General features: G+C 32.9%; 1 protein-coding gene across 2 annotated transcripts in view; it reads left to right on the top strand.

The window, feature by feature from the left end:
* The window catches only part of LOC124369253 (peptidyl-prolyl cis-trans isomerase G), a 46684-nt gene extending 31192 nt beyond the window's left edge, over positions 1–15492 (top strand). For both annotated transcript variants that reach the window (XM_046827145.1, XM_046827146.1), the window contains 3 exons: positions 830–936; positions 5290–5473; positions 14234–15492. In XM_046827145.1, coding sequence (XP_046683101.1) covers positions 830–936; positions 5290–5473; positions 14234–15367 — 1425 coding nt within the window. In that variant the 3' untranslated portion in view covers positions 15368–15492. The remainder of the gene's footprint in view (positions 1–829; positions 937–5289; positions 5474–14233) is intronic.
* Positions 15493–16049: the final 557 nt, after the last annotated feature.

Raw genomic sequence — 16049 nt, 5'->3', positions numbered from 1 at the left:
TGAACTTTTTTTAAAGTTGCACTATGAATAAATTGTTTCAGCTCTCAATACACAATTTTATCATTGAATAGTTTTTATTTATTTCCTGATGTTGCCTAATAACCTTATCTAACTTTTACTACTAACCTAAACTTAGGTTAGGATGCACTTTGAAAAAAAACAGCATTGATTTTTTGTTTGTTTATATTTGTAGGCTAAGTGGTTTTAAATTGAGTAAAAAAATATTCATTTCTGAATAGGGGTGGTAAAATGCTTTGGACCCATGGGTGGCAAATTCGTAAATCTGGCCCTGATTGGATCAGTAGGCGGTTCTATTCCCTAACCTCCAGTAAGACCCATCATGACACCTCTAGAGTTTTTATAATGGGGATACATGAAAAACATCATCTACAGTGCAAAAACCAGAGACTTTTGCTCTAACGACAATCAAGTCTGCCCCGATTCAGCGAACCTAGGTAGAAATCAATTATCGGCTGGACGTTAGCAGAGCTACCAACGGAACTCGTATTAAAACATTTTATGGTGTATAAAATCTTTTTGATTTACTCTACTTAGCAAAATAATACAAATTTAATTATTTATAATAGTAACTGTATTATAATTTTTTGAAATTGCTCCAACCAATTATCCTGTATTTAACACATTTAAACTGGACATTATAAGCAAAATCTTTACATCCTAAAGATGTTATAGTGAGGTTCCATTGTACTTATTTAGTAATACAAAATGTTCAAATGTAACTGTAATTTCTTCTTATTTCCCATTGTATATTAATCAGTAAAATTGTTTGTCATAATTTGTTTTAATGTGAATTATGCATATTTTTCAGAAGAAGGAATTAGAAAAAAGGCACAAAGAAGAAGAAATAAAAAGAAGAGAGGAAAATCGCAAGAAAAGACATCATGAAAAGAATAAAGCTTTGTTGGCTTATGGAAGGTTAGTTAATGTTATTTGAAATGGACCGAAAATATAATTCACCTTTATTATCATAAAGTGATTATTATTAACACTGGTTATGTTATTTATTTTTGTAAGGGAGGGTAATTAAATATTGCCCTTATTTCAAGTACCTGAACCAATCCTGTGTGCTGCTCAAAATACTTCTCTACCCAATCAACAAAACAAAACAAAAACTGTGTGTTTTTACACATAACCAAACATACAAATAAACATAACCAAACTAACACGTTTGTAAGATCAATTTGCAATTATGGTTTGGTTATGTTTACATTCATTAGATGTTCAAGGTTCGATAGTCAGTTTCAGTTTAGCATAATAACCCTTTGACTGGTGGGTTTTTTCTCAGTTAGAGTGCCCTAAAAAGATTTTTTTTTATTTTGTTTTTTTAGATGGTTTGGGTTTACTACAGTATATGTGTTATGAAAAACACTCAATTAAATATTTTTGAAGTTTTTTTTGTTGTATTTATACAGAAAATACTCTAATTATGCACAAAAGTTATTATATTTAAAAATATGAGAATAAAATCAAATATTAAGCATATTCTCATAAACATATTAAAGTACAGGTTAGGTACAAGTTAGTAACAATAGTACACAAGTTTCCTCATAAATCTTTGGTATGAAAGGCACGAAAACAGTTGAACACACAAGGCGAAACAGCGCAATCCGAGCACATCGTGTCCCGGCACCGATGCTGGTCAATCTGCACACGTGACATGCTCTCTTCGGCTTGTCCTTCTTATCTGTAGCAGGGATGGTGGCGGGAAAATGCCAAGTAGTAAGTCTCAGAGGAGCATCTTAGCTAAAAATTCGTCTGTAAATGTTTTGTGCTATTTTACATAATCAGTAATTACACAAACAGCCACGTTTATTTAATCACGATAAACATAACAAAACGTTTACTATTAAGGCAACCGGTAACATAAAAGTGAGGTTACAACCTGTATTCAATACACACACAGAAATAGAATCAGCTGATTACTTGGAACAACTGATTGAATACCGTCAATTGGGTCTGAAAGAAATACATTTATAAAAGAACAAATGCGATCTAATGGGAACGATGAAAACTACTTGAAACTGTTCCTTATTTATTCCAATCAATCGCATTCGTATTCAAGTGAGAACGTATTAATCACGAAACATTATTATGAAGACTGTTTAGCGTTGTAGCGCTCCCCACACGGCTATCAGGATTACGTAGGGCGCTACCGAATGCGTTGCGGGATTACTAGTCAAAGGGTTAATTACAGTAACAGCTGTTCAAATACTGTCAAATTATGGGTCATTTTGTTTGCATGTGTAATATGAAACCTCCCATAAAATAGTTATTTATTAACTGAATTTTACAAATTAGATATTCTTGGAAAGGAAAAGTTATTTAAAACTTTTTTCCTTGTAATATTTAGATAAAATTAGTGGTTTATTATGTATTTCATAAAACAAAAATTAAATGGTCATCATTTTGAAAATATTAAAAATTATTTTAAAATATTTTTTCTGATGTAATACCTAATGTAATGACATGGACCCGTTTTCCAAGTTTTGTAACTATGGTAAAGATAACAACAAATATAATATTGTTTTAATGAAAAAACAAAATAGTGTATAGCTGCTAAACGAAATATAAATTGGAAACAAATTATTCTTCATTCTTAACTTAGAATCACACATCGAATCTGAAAATGCATAGCCAGCCAACCTTTTTGTTACATCCTATATAATAATTTTTTACTGCTGTGAACATTGAAGTCTTTTTCAATTTAAATAAAAGTACAACTTCGTACATTTAGTATTTTTGCCTCATGTGGTAGACTTACAAACATTTCTCAGGGTGGAGCGCAAGCTCATCTGTGCAAGTCTTGCAAAGTCTTGAATGCTGAATCTCTGTCACAGTCATTTCTTTCCACAAACTGCCCAAACTAAATACTTTCAAAGAAGGTGTTTTCCATGAAATCTCTCTCACAGTTGAACTTTGAGCCGGTCAGTCAGTCTTTTTCTTGTTATGGTTATTGTTGTACACATGTTAAGGTTATTGTTAAAACCTTGTTGTATGAACCAGGCTTCTTCTAAAGCTGACATGAGAAAGCAACTTGCAGTTTGTTCCTTCTGGATTTGCTTGTAGAGAATGTAAGACAAACAATTTTAAGTAGTCAAAAGAAATATTTTCAATACCATTTTGTATTTTGTCTAATAAAATGATAAGCAGCAATGAAGTGGTCACTCCGGTGTACACCACCCATGTTTTTTATGTAGTAATTACTAAATTAGACTTTGCAGTTATTGGTTTATTAGTCCTTGTACTAGGTACATTTGCCCTGTCATCCTTACTAACTTTACTTTTAGTGCTCAGTAAATATACTACTCATTTCTTCCAAAACATTACCAGCATGTAATCTTTTTGTTGGCACAATACTGACCTTTTTTTCAATTTTTAGTGCTTTCATCAGTTGATACATTGGTGCCGGTAGTGTAGAGTAATTTACAAATAGTCTTCATTGGTCTTTAACTCGTTTTATAAGGAGTCCGTTAGGCACAATCCTTTTATATCCTTGTGAGTAGAAAAAGTTTGGTCCAGAAATTATTGAAAAATTCTGTCTGAAAAAATTAGTGAAAAATGGATTATGAATTTCCCAACTTGTGCTAAAATATGATTCCAGACTTGGTAGAGTCATAATCCCCATATTTATAATGGTTACCAGAAAAGCTTTTAAAGTTTTTGCACCAGTGTCTCCAATACTTGAAACAGGATTTGAGGAATATTGTTTTATTTTGATGATAATTAGTCTCATCACAGATAAGCTGTATGAGATATTATTTAAAAAAAAAAGAACAAAGAAAAGTGTTTAAAAGGGCTTGTTTGTTGTTTAAAAAATGAAAGTAAATTATTTGCATTGTATACTGGAATTGTGTTTCTTGGCTTTGGATCATTACAGTTACAGTTTCCCAGTGATCATTGGCCTGAGCAACAGATCTATGTCACCTACCTACCTAATGTCACTATACTCGATATTGATAACTGTGTTAGAACCACAAAATCCATGTCCATTGGATTAAGGTCTTCCAAGGAGAAAACATCATGAGTGTTGTGCGTGAATCGCAACACAAATTTTAAAATGGTCAAATTTAAGGAATGTCAAAGCTAAAGGCATTGGGTGAGTTTTGTTGGTGTCAGTCAACATCTTTGGCACCCAGCAAGCACAAATCTCTTTGTAGCCTAAATTTTCTGTAACAATAGAGTAAAGAGAAGATCTTGAGACTATCGCTCATAATGTTTTCTCCGTAAACACAGTACATTCTCTGATGGATTTCTGCTGTGTTATTCCCTTCTGCTTGCAGGAAACGAATAACACTCCTCAATTCACATTTGGCAGATGAATCAATATAGGCAGTTATGTTTATGCGAATGCAGCTCAGTGCAAATTAGCTACTTGAACTCGACAGTGGCAAATTTTATAGCAGGATAGATGCACAACTGACTTCTGCGCACATTGCAAACCTGCCATGTGTCTGGCCGTCCTGTAATGAGATCTGAGGTTGAAAAAACTAACCTCGTATATCCATACATTTTTATGTAAACGGAATATATTCTGTAAGCTCATTTTATAAGCTACCATTTCTGTTATTTGAAAGGAGATGGTAGAGGATGTGACTAGTAGTTTATAAATTATATTCATTTTCCTGAACCTCAGCAAATTCATTTGAAGTAGCGTGGCATTTTCCTAAGGTCAAGTTAAAAGTAAAGTTCAGATGAAAGTATTTGGTTAATTTTTTTGTGTTAGGGTATACCGAACGGACCATGTCTACTAGCAAAATCATTGGCCTGTACCAAAAGTTTATTCACCGCAGACCTCTAACCCATAATGCTGGACTCCAGACTACCCCATGGTATTGCTGTATTGGTAATTGTTTGTTCTCTTTATTTTTCCAAATTAGATCATTATATTTTCCAAAAATTATCGAATGGAGAGTTATTAGGTATACACAATGTTACGTCCACATATTGAAAGATAGAGAGATAAATAATAAGCTGCTTGAAATAGGTGGTAGTGATAAATCGTTACCGAATTTCTTGTATATCGCTAGCAAAAAAATGTGCTATACTACTTCAGCTTCATGGCTATTCCTGCAAATACAGCTGGTGACGATATACCTTCACTTTTCTACTCTACGTAACTTGACCATACAAAAATGCAAAAAAAACATCATGCAGTTCACTGACCTAGGCTAAAATTTTCTTGCTACAGTATTAGTTAAACAATATTTTTGCCTCCAAAGTTTAAAGGGTTAATAACAATTGGATATTGAGATTTATAACATGTTGCAGTGAAAGCCACACACCTGACCACAGCCCACCCCACAGACGGAGTGCGCCCACCATTGATTCTGACACTGAGGAGGGAGAATTGCACGATGATAGTCAGCACAACGGTAACACATCCTCTCCGCAACCTCCAATCGACTACAATGCTCTGGACTATGAGGGTGGAGGATTTGAGTCTTCACCCAAGGTAACATGTGGTTTCTCATCTTTTATCATATAATTTACAAGTGAGAAGTAGTATTGGTTCATTCCACTCTAAGAAAAGAAAGAATTTTCTGAAAAGAATTTTCTTTTCTATTTTTTTACAATAAAATCTTAAATCATCTTAAGAACATGACACAACACAAAAAATAGGTTGCTAAAAGTGAAATTACTGCTGGTACTAGGATTAAATGCTTGCACTGCATTTTTTATGTGTTAAAGCCATGATATTTTTCAATATTCAGTCATGATCATATGAAAAGAGGCAAAGTGGTAAAGGATACGCCAGATTGTTATGTTCGGAGAAATAACTAACGTGAACACAGCAAAATTTTACACATCTTTTTATGTAACAAAAATGTTAAAACAACAAGAAAGTAAAATTATTCATAAATAAAAATTGAACAAATCAGCAATATATTAAGCAAAGGAGCACTAACTGGCGTTAGAAGTTTGGTACAGAGTAATCATCTCAACCAGTGGCGTGATCACTTGCCTGGGCCCAGTAGCATTCAGTGTGTGAATCATTTCCCTGTCGTCCTTCAGTTATATACAGTATACTAGAATACTAAAGCAACCTAACCCCGTACAGTTTTGCACACTACTTATTACTTTCACCTTAAGTAGATTTTGTGAACATCTTATTACATTTATTTATGTATTTCCATATTTAACTTTGGGTCTGTTGGAATTAATTTTCTTTTCTGTGAAAAAGAAAAGTTTTACTATCCTTACAGAATCCAGCCATGTAAAAAATACTATTTTTACTGATGTGAAGTGCAACTAAATGAGATACAAAACAATTCCGATAATTGTGTTCATAGTTCATAATCCAATACCAGTTCCGTATTATTTGTTACTAAAAATATAGGCTGATTCTAAAAAATTATATCACCATTTTAATCATGTGTAGCTCTAAACAATGACTAGAAGAAAAATACATATTTTATAAAGTGTAGCGTCGTTATAATTGAATTATACAAATAAATAATGAATACAATAATGAAACACTCACTTAAATGTAACAACAGTGAAATAATCTGCCACCTTTAAGTCCGACTTAAGAGATAACGTTACATGTGTGGGATTGGTATTAGCAACACTACAACTCAGTGGTGAGCATCCGTCGGTCTTATCGGGTTGTAAGTCCTAAGGAATCTCTTACAAAATCACAAATTTTATTTGTTTTCTTTATTACATTTTTTATGTATATTAACATGACATTGTTAAGCTTACTTTAACAATTGGCTACTAGCAAAATCATTGGCCTGTACCAAAAGTTTATTCACCGCAGACCTCTAACCCTCCTAAATATTATAAATATTTAAAATAATTGGAATCAGATCGTTTTAATTTCTGTTTTTTGCTAACTTAGAATATAATATAAAAATTTACTTGTAACTGTTTGTATTTTTTCACTATCCTTACTTGTCAGAAAAGTTTTTTGATTTAATGCTGAAACACCAATATCATGGCTTACAAAAACAAAAATACAGCGTATGCTCATATTTAACCCTAGCAGTGGCAGTTATTATTATTATTCCACTTTTGCTTTGGCAATCTGGTTATGGTTGCTGCATAAAACTGTTTATTTCTATTAACTATTATATAATGCATAAATTATTACTTAACTATATTATACAAAACAAGTAAGACATAAAAATAGTGCAGCGTACACAAATAACATGAAATAAATGACACTATAATATAAGTGAATAAACCACTCAAACATATGTCTATTATATCATCCATCAACAATAACAAACTTCAAACAAATAAAATATAACTATTGCTTACATATGTTATTTGTTAGAGAATTCCTCCTCAAATTCTATTATTGAATAAGTTGCTAAATTAATCAATACATTTTTTAAATAACTTTTGAACTTATAATGCCTAAGATAACAGTCTGGTGTTCTAAATATGTATTAAAGTTTAAAATATATAAAAGAAGTATACTGTCATTATCTTAAATTCTTTTAATTTATTCCTTAAAGGATCTAAGGATAACCTAAGCTAAGACTTATTCCTTGAAGTAATGATACTGTATTTAAAGGTTTTTATTTTATATAAAGAGGTGCTATATAATATATTTAAATTTATAAGGGCAAAACAAATTTGTTTCAGTGTAATTTTATTACACAAGTACCATTCATTTTAAAACATATAGACCTAGAGTTATTATTAATTATAATTTATCAATATAGAAGTTCCAACTGAGATTTTTTAGTGTTAGAACTTGATAATGTTCACACCTATTGGGTGGGAATACAGTTTAGAAACTTTCCTTCCTGGAATTTTCAAAATCCTAAATAGCCAACAGTTTTTGAAAGTGTGTAGGTGCACTGGTGTACAAAAAAGGGAAACTGAAGTTATTCATAGAACTTCAAGTATGATTACTCAAAATACTTATTTGTATTGTGTGCCAATATATTTTTCAAGCCCTTACAATTTTCTAGCATCAATAAATTATTAGTGTATTTTTCAATCTAGAAATAATAATGAATAGCACATATAACAACTGAATTTGACTGAAAAAACTAAGTTATAAATAAGCACCACTTTATAAACAGTTTATTTAGCCATTGTTTCACTTCATACATTGAAAAGATAATGTTAATAAATAGGGAAGAAACTGATGTTGAATGGTTCCTGAATGATGTTGATGCACAGGGTTTAAGCTGCGATCGAATTTTTCACATTTTGCAAAACAAGCCGAGAAAATGTGACGCTGTTGGGATAAGCTCTCGCAAAATTGCAATGAAAGTGAAAAGTACATTGCATTTTACAGCAGTAAAACATTTTTTTTCAATGATACTATAAGATTATATATTCTGTCATCACATTTAATTTCATGTATATAAAATATTAGACACCATACCACGCCACTGGACAACGAACTTTCTGGTTGGAAAACGTCTGCCTATTGAAGGTTAACCATATAAATACAGCTAAATTTACAGGAGTTACCTTAAAATTTAGCTTGTTTACTTCTGCGTTTAGACATATAAAGCAAATGATATACAAACAATAACCAATAAGAATGAAAAAAGGCACCAATTTTTGACGTTTTATTACTAAACTGCAATTTTGAAAATTAATTATTTATTGTTAAACCTGCCATTGGACGTCCAAAGCCTATATTAAAAAAACTGATGGGAAATGGTCGAATATATTAAAACAATATTTAATTTATTATTGCCTCCTCTTGTAGTTAAGGGTGCGAGTGAACCAAGCAAAGTCGTCGCAACACCACCCTTCGACAGTCTGATGGTTTGCGCGATCCAACGAGCAGGTGCCAGCTGCAGTAAATTAAGAAAATCTGTTTAGTTAAAGTGGTGTTAAAAACTATAGTCTTAAATTGTAATAAATGACCTTTAAAATAAAAATAATGACTTTAAGTTCAATGCCGAACCCGGTTAAAAATAAAAGTTGGAATGGTTATTTGACAACTTTTATCCATATAATTCTAAAATGAAATACTCTAAATAAGTACACTTGTACATATATTGTATGAAACTTTGGTCTTAAGTTATTACTGGTTTAGATTACAAGTTTTACTGGTTATGAATGTTCAAAATTGCAGTTTGGCATAAAAAGCCCAAAACGGCACCATTTTTCGTTCTTACTGAAATGAAAACTTAAATTTTATGTTTTTAAACAATTTTCTTTACATGTCTAGATACAGAAATAAACAAGCTAAATTTCCAGTTTTCTCAAGTTACTTAGTTCTTGAGTGTTTAAGCTCACTCGACTAGTTAGTTTGTGGTTAATGTTCAAACTTGGTTATCTATACTTTTTGATGCGAGAGTAGTATCCAATGAACGGCTATGCTTGTTGCGATGTACCGTGGCTGACAAGTATACGGACAAAAATGAACATTTTACGCTTCTAAACACCATCTTGACATCTGTAACTAGTACTGGAGCTTTTTGGAGGTTATGTTACTTACTTACTTACTTGATACTTGATAATCTCCCACTGGTAGCGCAATTGCGCCATGGTCGTCATGTCATGTAGTGTCTATTCTTCAGTAAAATATTCCTCTACTGAGTAATAGGGTCTTTGGATTAAGTATTCCTTCAAGGCTGTCTTGAATTTTGAAATATCTTCAATTACTTTAATTTCAGCTGGGATTCTATTATATATTTTCCCAAACATGAATCATGGGCCACTTCTTGCTAGGCTGGATGTTACTTGGCTGACATAAACGTTTTTCTTTTGTCTTGTAGCATATTGATGTACTTGGTCATTTTTTATAAATATTTCAGGCTTCCTCCTTACCATTATTGCGGATTCAAGAATATAGATGGCTGGCAATGTTAGCACCTTTAACTGTACAAAGAGTGCCCTACAGTGAGCTAGATAGGGTACTTTGCAGATAGTTCTTATGATGCGTTTCTGGATCAAAAAAATTCGTTGCGCCATTGAACTATTTCCCCAAAAGATAATTCCATAGCTGATGATATTGTGAAAGCATCCAAAGTACACCTTCATAAGCACATCCTCGTCCATAATTGATTGGAGCCTTCGCACCATGTAACATACTGCAGTAAGCCTCGCTGATATGGATTCTATGTGTTGTTGCCACCTTAGGTCACTGCTTATGGTTAAGCCAAGATATTTCACGCTTTCATCTACTGCTATGCTCGCTCCCTCAAGCCGTAGTAAAGGGGCACTATCTGGTTTTTTCCTGTTGTAAAACATTAGAGCCTTAGTTTTGCCTTTATTTAGCAGTAGCTTATTTTCCTGACACCATTTGCTCATTTCATTAAGACCTTCCTGTGCTCTGCATCTTAGTAAACCCTTGTTCAGGTCTTCAAAACAGTGACAAACATCATCAGCAAATAGGCAGACCTTACCTTCTGTTATTGATTGTGGTAAATCATTCACATATAGCAGAAACAGTACGGGTCCCAAATTTGAACCTTGAGGAACACCTGTGTTAATAGGGGGAGAGACCTCTGAACGCTAGTGTCGAGTTAGACCATCTGCTCCTGAATATCGTAAAGTTACCACCATTTTTCTGTCCTTCAAGTAGCTATGGATCCACTTCAATGACCTGCCTCTTATCCCGATAGCTAACAGTTTCTTGAGAAGTACATCATGTGATAGTAGATCAAAAGCCTTTGTCATATCATAAAATATACACAACTGTTCACCCACTAAATCAAGATTCTCATATAAATTAATTAACAAATCCAATATTGCATCTGTTGCGGGCTTACATTTCCTGAAACCATACTGGTGGTTGTTCAAAATTTGATTTTTCTCCAAGTAAGGGATTAATCTTTTCAGAAAGATGATCTCAATTATTTTAGAGAATACACTTTGCACAGCTACTGGCCTATATTGCTTAACTTGATCTCTTTCATTGCACTTGTGTATAGGCACAACCTTGGAGGTTTTAATTTCATTTGGGAAGTATCCATCCTCAAAAGACTTATTAATGATAATAGTGAGTGGCTTTGCAATAATATCTTTACATACTTTTAATACGCTACATGGAATTTCATCCACACCAGCACCACGCTTTGAACTAACTTTAAGTATAGTTTCCTTAACTTCTTCCTCATCTGTAGGCCACAAGATAAATTCATCAGATGAGTCATGTTGGTGGTCTGAATTTTGATGCACCGTTGGTCCGGTTAGTTTTAAAATTTCACTTACAAAATAATTGTTAAAAACATTTGCTACATTGCTTAGGTGAGAAATGAGCTCGTCCTTATCCTTTAAATAAATATTAAAACTATTTACATTTTCATCACATGTTAAGTGTTTAACGGTGTCCCAAGACTCTTTGCAAAAATCTTTTGCATTGCTTATCTTCGACCTGTAAAATTGTTTTTTAACTTGACATAGTAAGTTGGCATGTTGGCTTTTAGCTCTTGCGTATTGTAACTTAACAATGTGACTAGGATTATCCCTAGTGTGCCAATACAGATCCTTTAGATTTGTCTGGGATATAATAACTTCTTCATTGACCCAGTTAACATGTGACTCGTCCTTAATACTAAAAATCATCTTAGGAAAACAAATATCAAATATGTACAAGAAAGTTCAATAAAACTCATCAAACAATTTATCTACGTTTTTGTTGTAGATCAATATGGTCTAGGTTTACCAGCCAATTCTGGGTCGTCAGTAAATATTCAAACAGTGCCAAAGTTTGATTTATTTATTTTCCTTTTTTCGATTCTCCTCTTTATAATATTATTTGTACCTATGTTCATTTTGAAGGATAAAAAACTATGATCTGATAACAACGGTGGTAAAGTTACAGTATAGTATGAGTTTGATTGTAAATCAGTTATGAAATAATCTAGTTGACTGTTAGTCTTCTCCGTAACTCTTGTAGATGTTCTAAGTGTTACATGAAGGTTGTATGACTCTAAGACATCGTAAAAACATTCTTTGGCCCAAGTTTCTTTTAAATTGTCAATGTTAAAGTCACCACATAATACCAGCGGCAGATCACAATAAGTATTTTTTATCATGCTTAGAGAATCTTCCAAAAGTTCAATAAATTCACAAAAGTTATCTCTACTAGGAGGTCTATATAAAACTATTAAAATAAATTTGAATCTAGGCCTATTACCATTACAAGATATGAGGAGGCCACAACATTCAAACACGTTTTCCACTGCTAAAGTCTGCAACTTATTTAAGGGGCTGACTTTAAGCTTGTTTAGGCTACCTATTTGAGCATATATTGCAACACCGCCACCAATAGTATTCTCTCTATATTTCTCAGCTATTTTACAATAATTGTTTATCTTAAAGTATTTATTTTTATCCTTATTTAACCATGTTTCCGCTAAGCAAATAAAATCTGGTCCTTCGTTATCCAAGAATGATTCCAGTGCTTCAACCTTATTAAAAACTGACCTAATATTGATAAATACTATTTTAAGGTCATTCGTCTTAGCTTGGTAAAATTGGGTTTGTCCTACCTTTGTGGTGGTGTTTCTCTCTCCTCTTGAACAAAAAACGTTTTAACGTTACATTTTTGGGCCAGAGTGAAATGTCTGTGACTTTATCCTTCATTGTAAAATCCACTCCAATCTTGAAGCGTTCATTCACTCCCTTACACTCCATTTTTTCCACAATGAAACCTGTACCTGGGAAGCTTGTTTTTATGAAATTCTTTACCTCCTCTTCAGAAGTTCCACTTTTTACCTTTCCAAGGTGAAACCAAGCCATTTTTGTTCCCTGAATGAGATTTGTTTCACCCGTGCCAACCAAAATTTTGTTTGACCTACGTTTGAATTTGTTTAGAACTCTGTCAATTGCCTCAACGGCATTTACACGAGTTCCAACCTCCTTCACTACAGATGCAAAACTCTTTTCCTTTTTATCTATTTCAGTTATCCATTTTTCCTGTTTGATCATTACCCGAATTTGGGATTTCGTCAAAACCGTAAAAATCACTACAGTCGCTTGACACATCGACATCGTCCGAATTCGTCCCGACACTATGTTCATGTTGAACCATAGAAACAAGTTCGCCATTTAAAGATGTCTGACTGGAAGCTACTGTTCCACCGTCATCTACATTGCTACTCTTTTCTGTGAACCGTTCCGTTCCAATTGCTCTATTTTTGTCAAATCCGAACCAGAACTCTTGATATTTTTGTTGTTCTTTGATCTTGTGGTAGAACGAAGTACTCTTTTTTGGTTCAATGACTCGTTCCTTTCCAAAGACGTAATCTCCCCAATATTCCTGTTGTCAAGATGAATTTTTTCAACTTCCGGTACTATATTCTCGACTTTCTGTTTACTTTTCCCTTTGGCTGAGTTAACCTGTAATGTAACTTCTTCCAGTTTTTTGTTAATTTGAACATTATCATTTACAACGTTTTTTACTAACCCCATCAGGTTTTCAACTAAATCACGGAGATTAAAATACTCCTTGTCACTAGCCGCCTTTACTGTTCGTCGCCATACCCCTGATGTTATACTCAGATTTTATTTTGAAATGACAGACATTCATAAACTGTTAAGTATAACTAATTTAAACAATGTGTTAATGATATTAAAGGTATTAGTAGAAAGGAATCCATGTTAATGACACTTAAACATTGGTGTTTACAAAATAAATAGACTACAGATTTAATGATGTTGGTAGGGTTTAATTAGTTTTTAAAACATAAACTAATGTTAAATAAAAGTCACTTGTTTTTTTTTTTTTTTTTTTAATTAAAAAATCACCATACAGTTTTTATTTTTTGTTTTATATTAAGCCTTTTCCTTTTTTATAAATATTTTTACAATAAATTAAAAAATTTATTTTCTGACTAAACTTTTAATCAAACCTCTTCACAAAATTCTGTTCATTATTGAGGTTCTAACTATTTTAACAACAATCTATTTATTAATGTAATTATTGGTTCTGGAGGCTAAAGTATTTGAGAACTTCAGACATTTTCGATAAGTAGTATTGGAATATTGACTGAACACCAATGTTAAATAAATGCTACATGAGAAATAATTTCGCTACAAAGTATGAAGAGCTTATAGCATTTTTGCTAAGAAAATTTTCATCTCGGTTTAAATCCTGTTGATACATCTGATTCTTTGTACTGTAACAAATGAAATAGTGGTTGCGTGATGGCAGTCTGTCAGTTGGTGGATAACCATTGAGTGCTACCGTAAGGGTAATCAGTTTAAACCTAAATAAGTATATGCATGAACGTAATATGTTATTTTAAATATTGTCAATTTATGAATGTATTCTTTTTTTTAGGTAAAGTCCAAGATCGAATCCAACATAATGTTCCAATCTTCAGGAGAAAATAAAATCAGGAAAGAAAGTTCTAACATCAAAGAGAATTGTCAAATTAATCAAGAAAGTGATGGAGACTGTTCTCCAAAATCTGCTTCCATAAAACAGAGTAGTGTTGTATTAAAACCTGCAAATGATATTGAACCTTCTCCTCTCACGATGGAAGATGATGATAACAACAAAGAAAATCAAGTAGATGAGGAAAGTGATCTGTCTTTAGGTAACAAATCAAAAGAAAACGATACTCATGACTTGCCTAACCAAAAAGCCAATACTATTGAAAGTAAAACAATTAAAGAATTAAAAGAGAAAAAAATTGATGAAATTAAAGAGAAAATCAGAATCCTAGATTCTATTAAAACTGAACGAGAAAAAGAGAAGCAGAAAGAAAAAGAAAAACAGGCTTATAAGGAAAAACAAATTAATAAGGAGAGTGATATAAAATCCACAGATAGGTACAGAGAAAGAAGGAGGTCACGTTCCCGGCAAAGAAAAGACAGCAGAAGTTCTAGATCATCTAGGAGAAGGTCCTCAGACTCCAGAAGGAAACAGGACAGATCTAGATCCAGGAGGAGTTCTAGGTCACGAAGAAGAGACAGTTCCAGATCAAGAAGGCATAGATCTTCACCAAGAAGAGATCGCAGGAGGGACAGGTCAAGGTCTCATAAACGATCTAGGTCAAGGGACAGATATCGACGATCTAGAGATCGAGATCACCGCAGGGCATCTCATTCGTCTCGATCTAAAGGTGACCAAAAGAAGAAATTAATTTCCGATGGGTCATCAAGAGAGAGATCTCAAACTCAAGAGAAGAAAAAAGCAAAATCCCCCTCCTCGATTCGTTCTCAAAAAGATAAAAATGGTAACACTAGAGATTTGATAAAAAAATCAAAATCTCCTCCCAAAAAAAAAGATAAGGATGATTTACCGTCGAACGAAAAAAGTCGTGGAGAAGAGGCAAAGCGTAAACTGACTGAGAAAATGGAAGAACTACGCAGAATGCGTGAAGCGAAAAAAAAAGAAGACAGACAAAGTTCATCATCTAGCTCCTCAGATTCGAGTTCATTCAGTCATGGAAAGCGTAGAAACAACTGAACAGTTTTAATAAAAGTGTGTGTTTGTTAAATATGTAAATGTATAAAACGTAGTATAAGCCTGGAGTTAAATTTTTGCATTTATAGAATTGGAGTCACATGTTGGCATTAAAGTTTTACACTCTACATGCCAAAATCTTTAGTTACTATTTGCCAATATATGAAATTAACAACAGCCATAACAATAAACCTCACAACATTTGAATGATTTTTCACCTGAATGGTTTTCTTTTGATACATTTTTATTAAGAAATTAACTTATGTATGGGTAGGGATGGAGATAAGGGGTTTCTCTTAGGTTTTTTGTTGTTCAAAACCAATACGAAAAACTAATGCATCTAGAGAATGCGTCTCTTCCCCTCCAGTAGACCCCACAAAATACACAAGTAGAAACCCTTATTTGTAAGCATGTGTAAGTTGCATATCATTTTGACGGTTTTCCATTAGATGGATACAATTTTTGTAATTGTTTTGAAAACCTGACAACAAAATTATTACCCTTTTAATGGTTTTGAAAGCTGTGTCACATACCTTTGACTTACTAAAAAAATACACTCAAAAATGCATGGGACGTGTCATTTTCTGACTAATCGTTGTAATCTATTATCAGTAATATATGGTACACAAAAATGGTGTATTTAACATACGTTAAAAAATTTCAAATAGCCAGGATATTCTATCTT

This window comes from Homalodisca vitripennis, chromosome X (genome assembly GCF_021130785.1).
Source record: "Homalodisca vitripennis isolate AUS2020 chromosome X, UT_GWSS_2.1, whole genome shotgun sequence".
In the NCBI taxonomy this organism is placed as follows: Eukaryota; Metazoa; Arthropoda; class Insecta; order Hemiptera; family Cicadellidae; genus Homalodisca; species Homalodisca vitripennis.
Note: the sequence above shows the minus strand (reverse complement) of the source record. Positions and strands in the feature narration are given on the sequence as shown.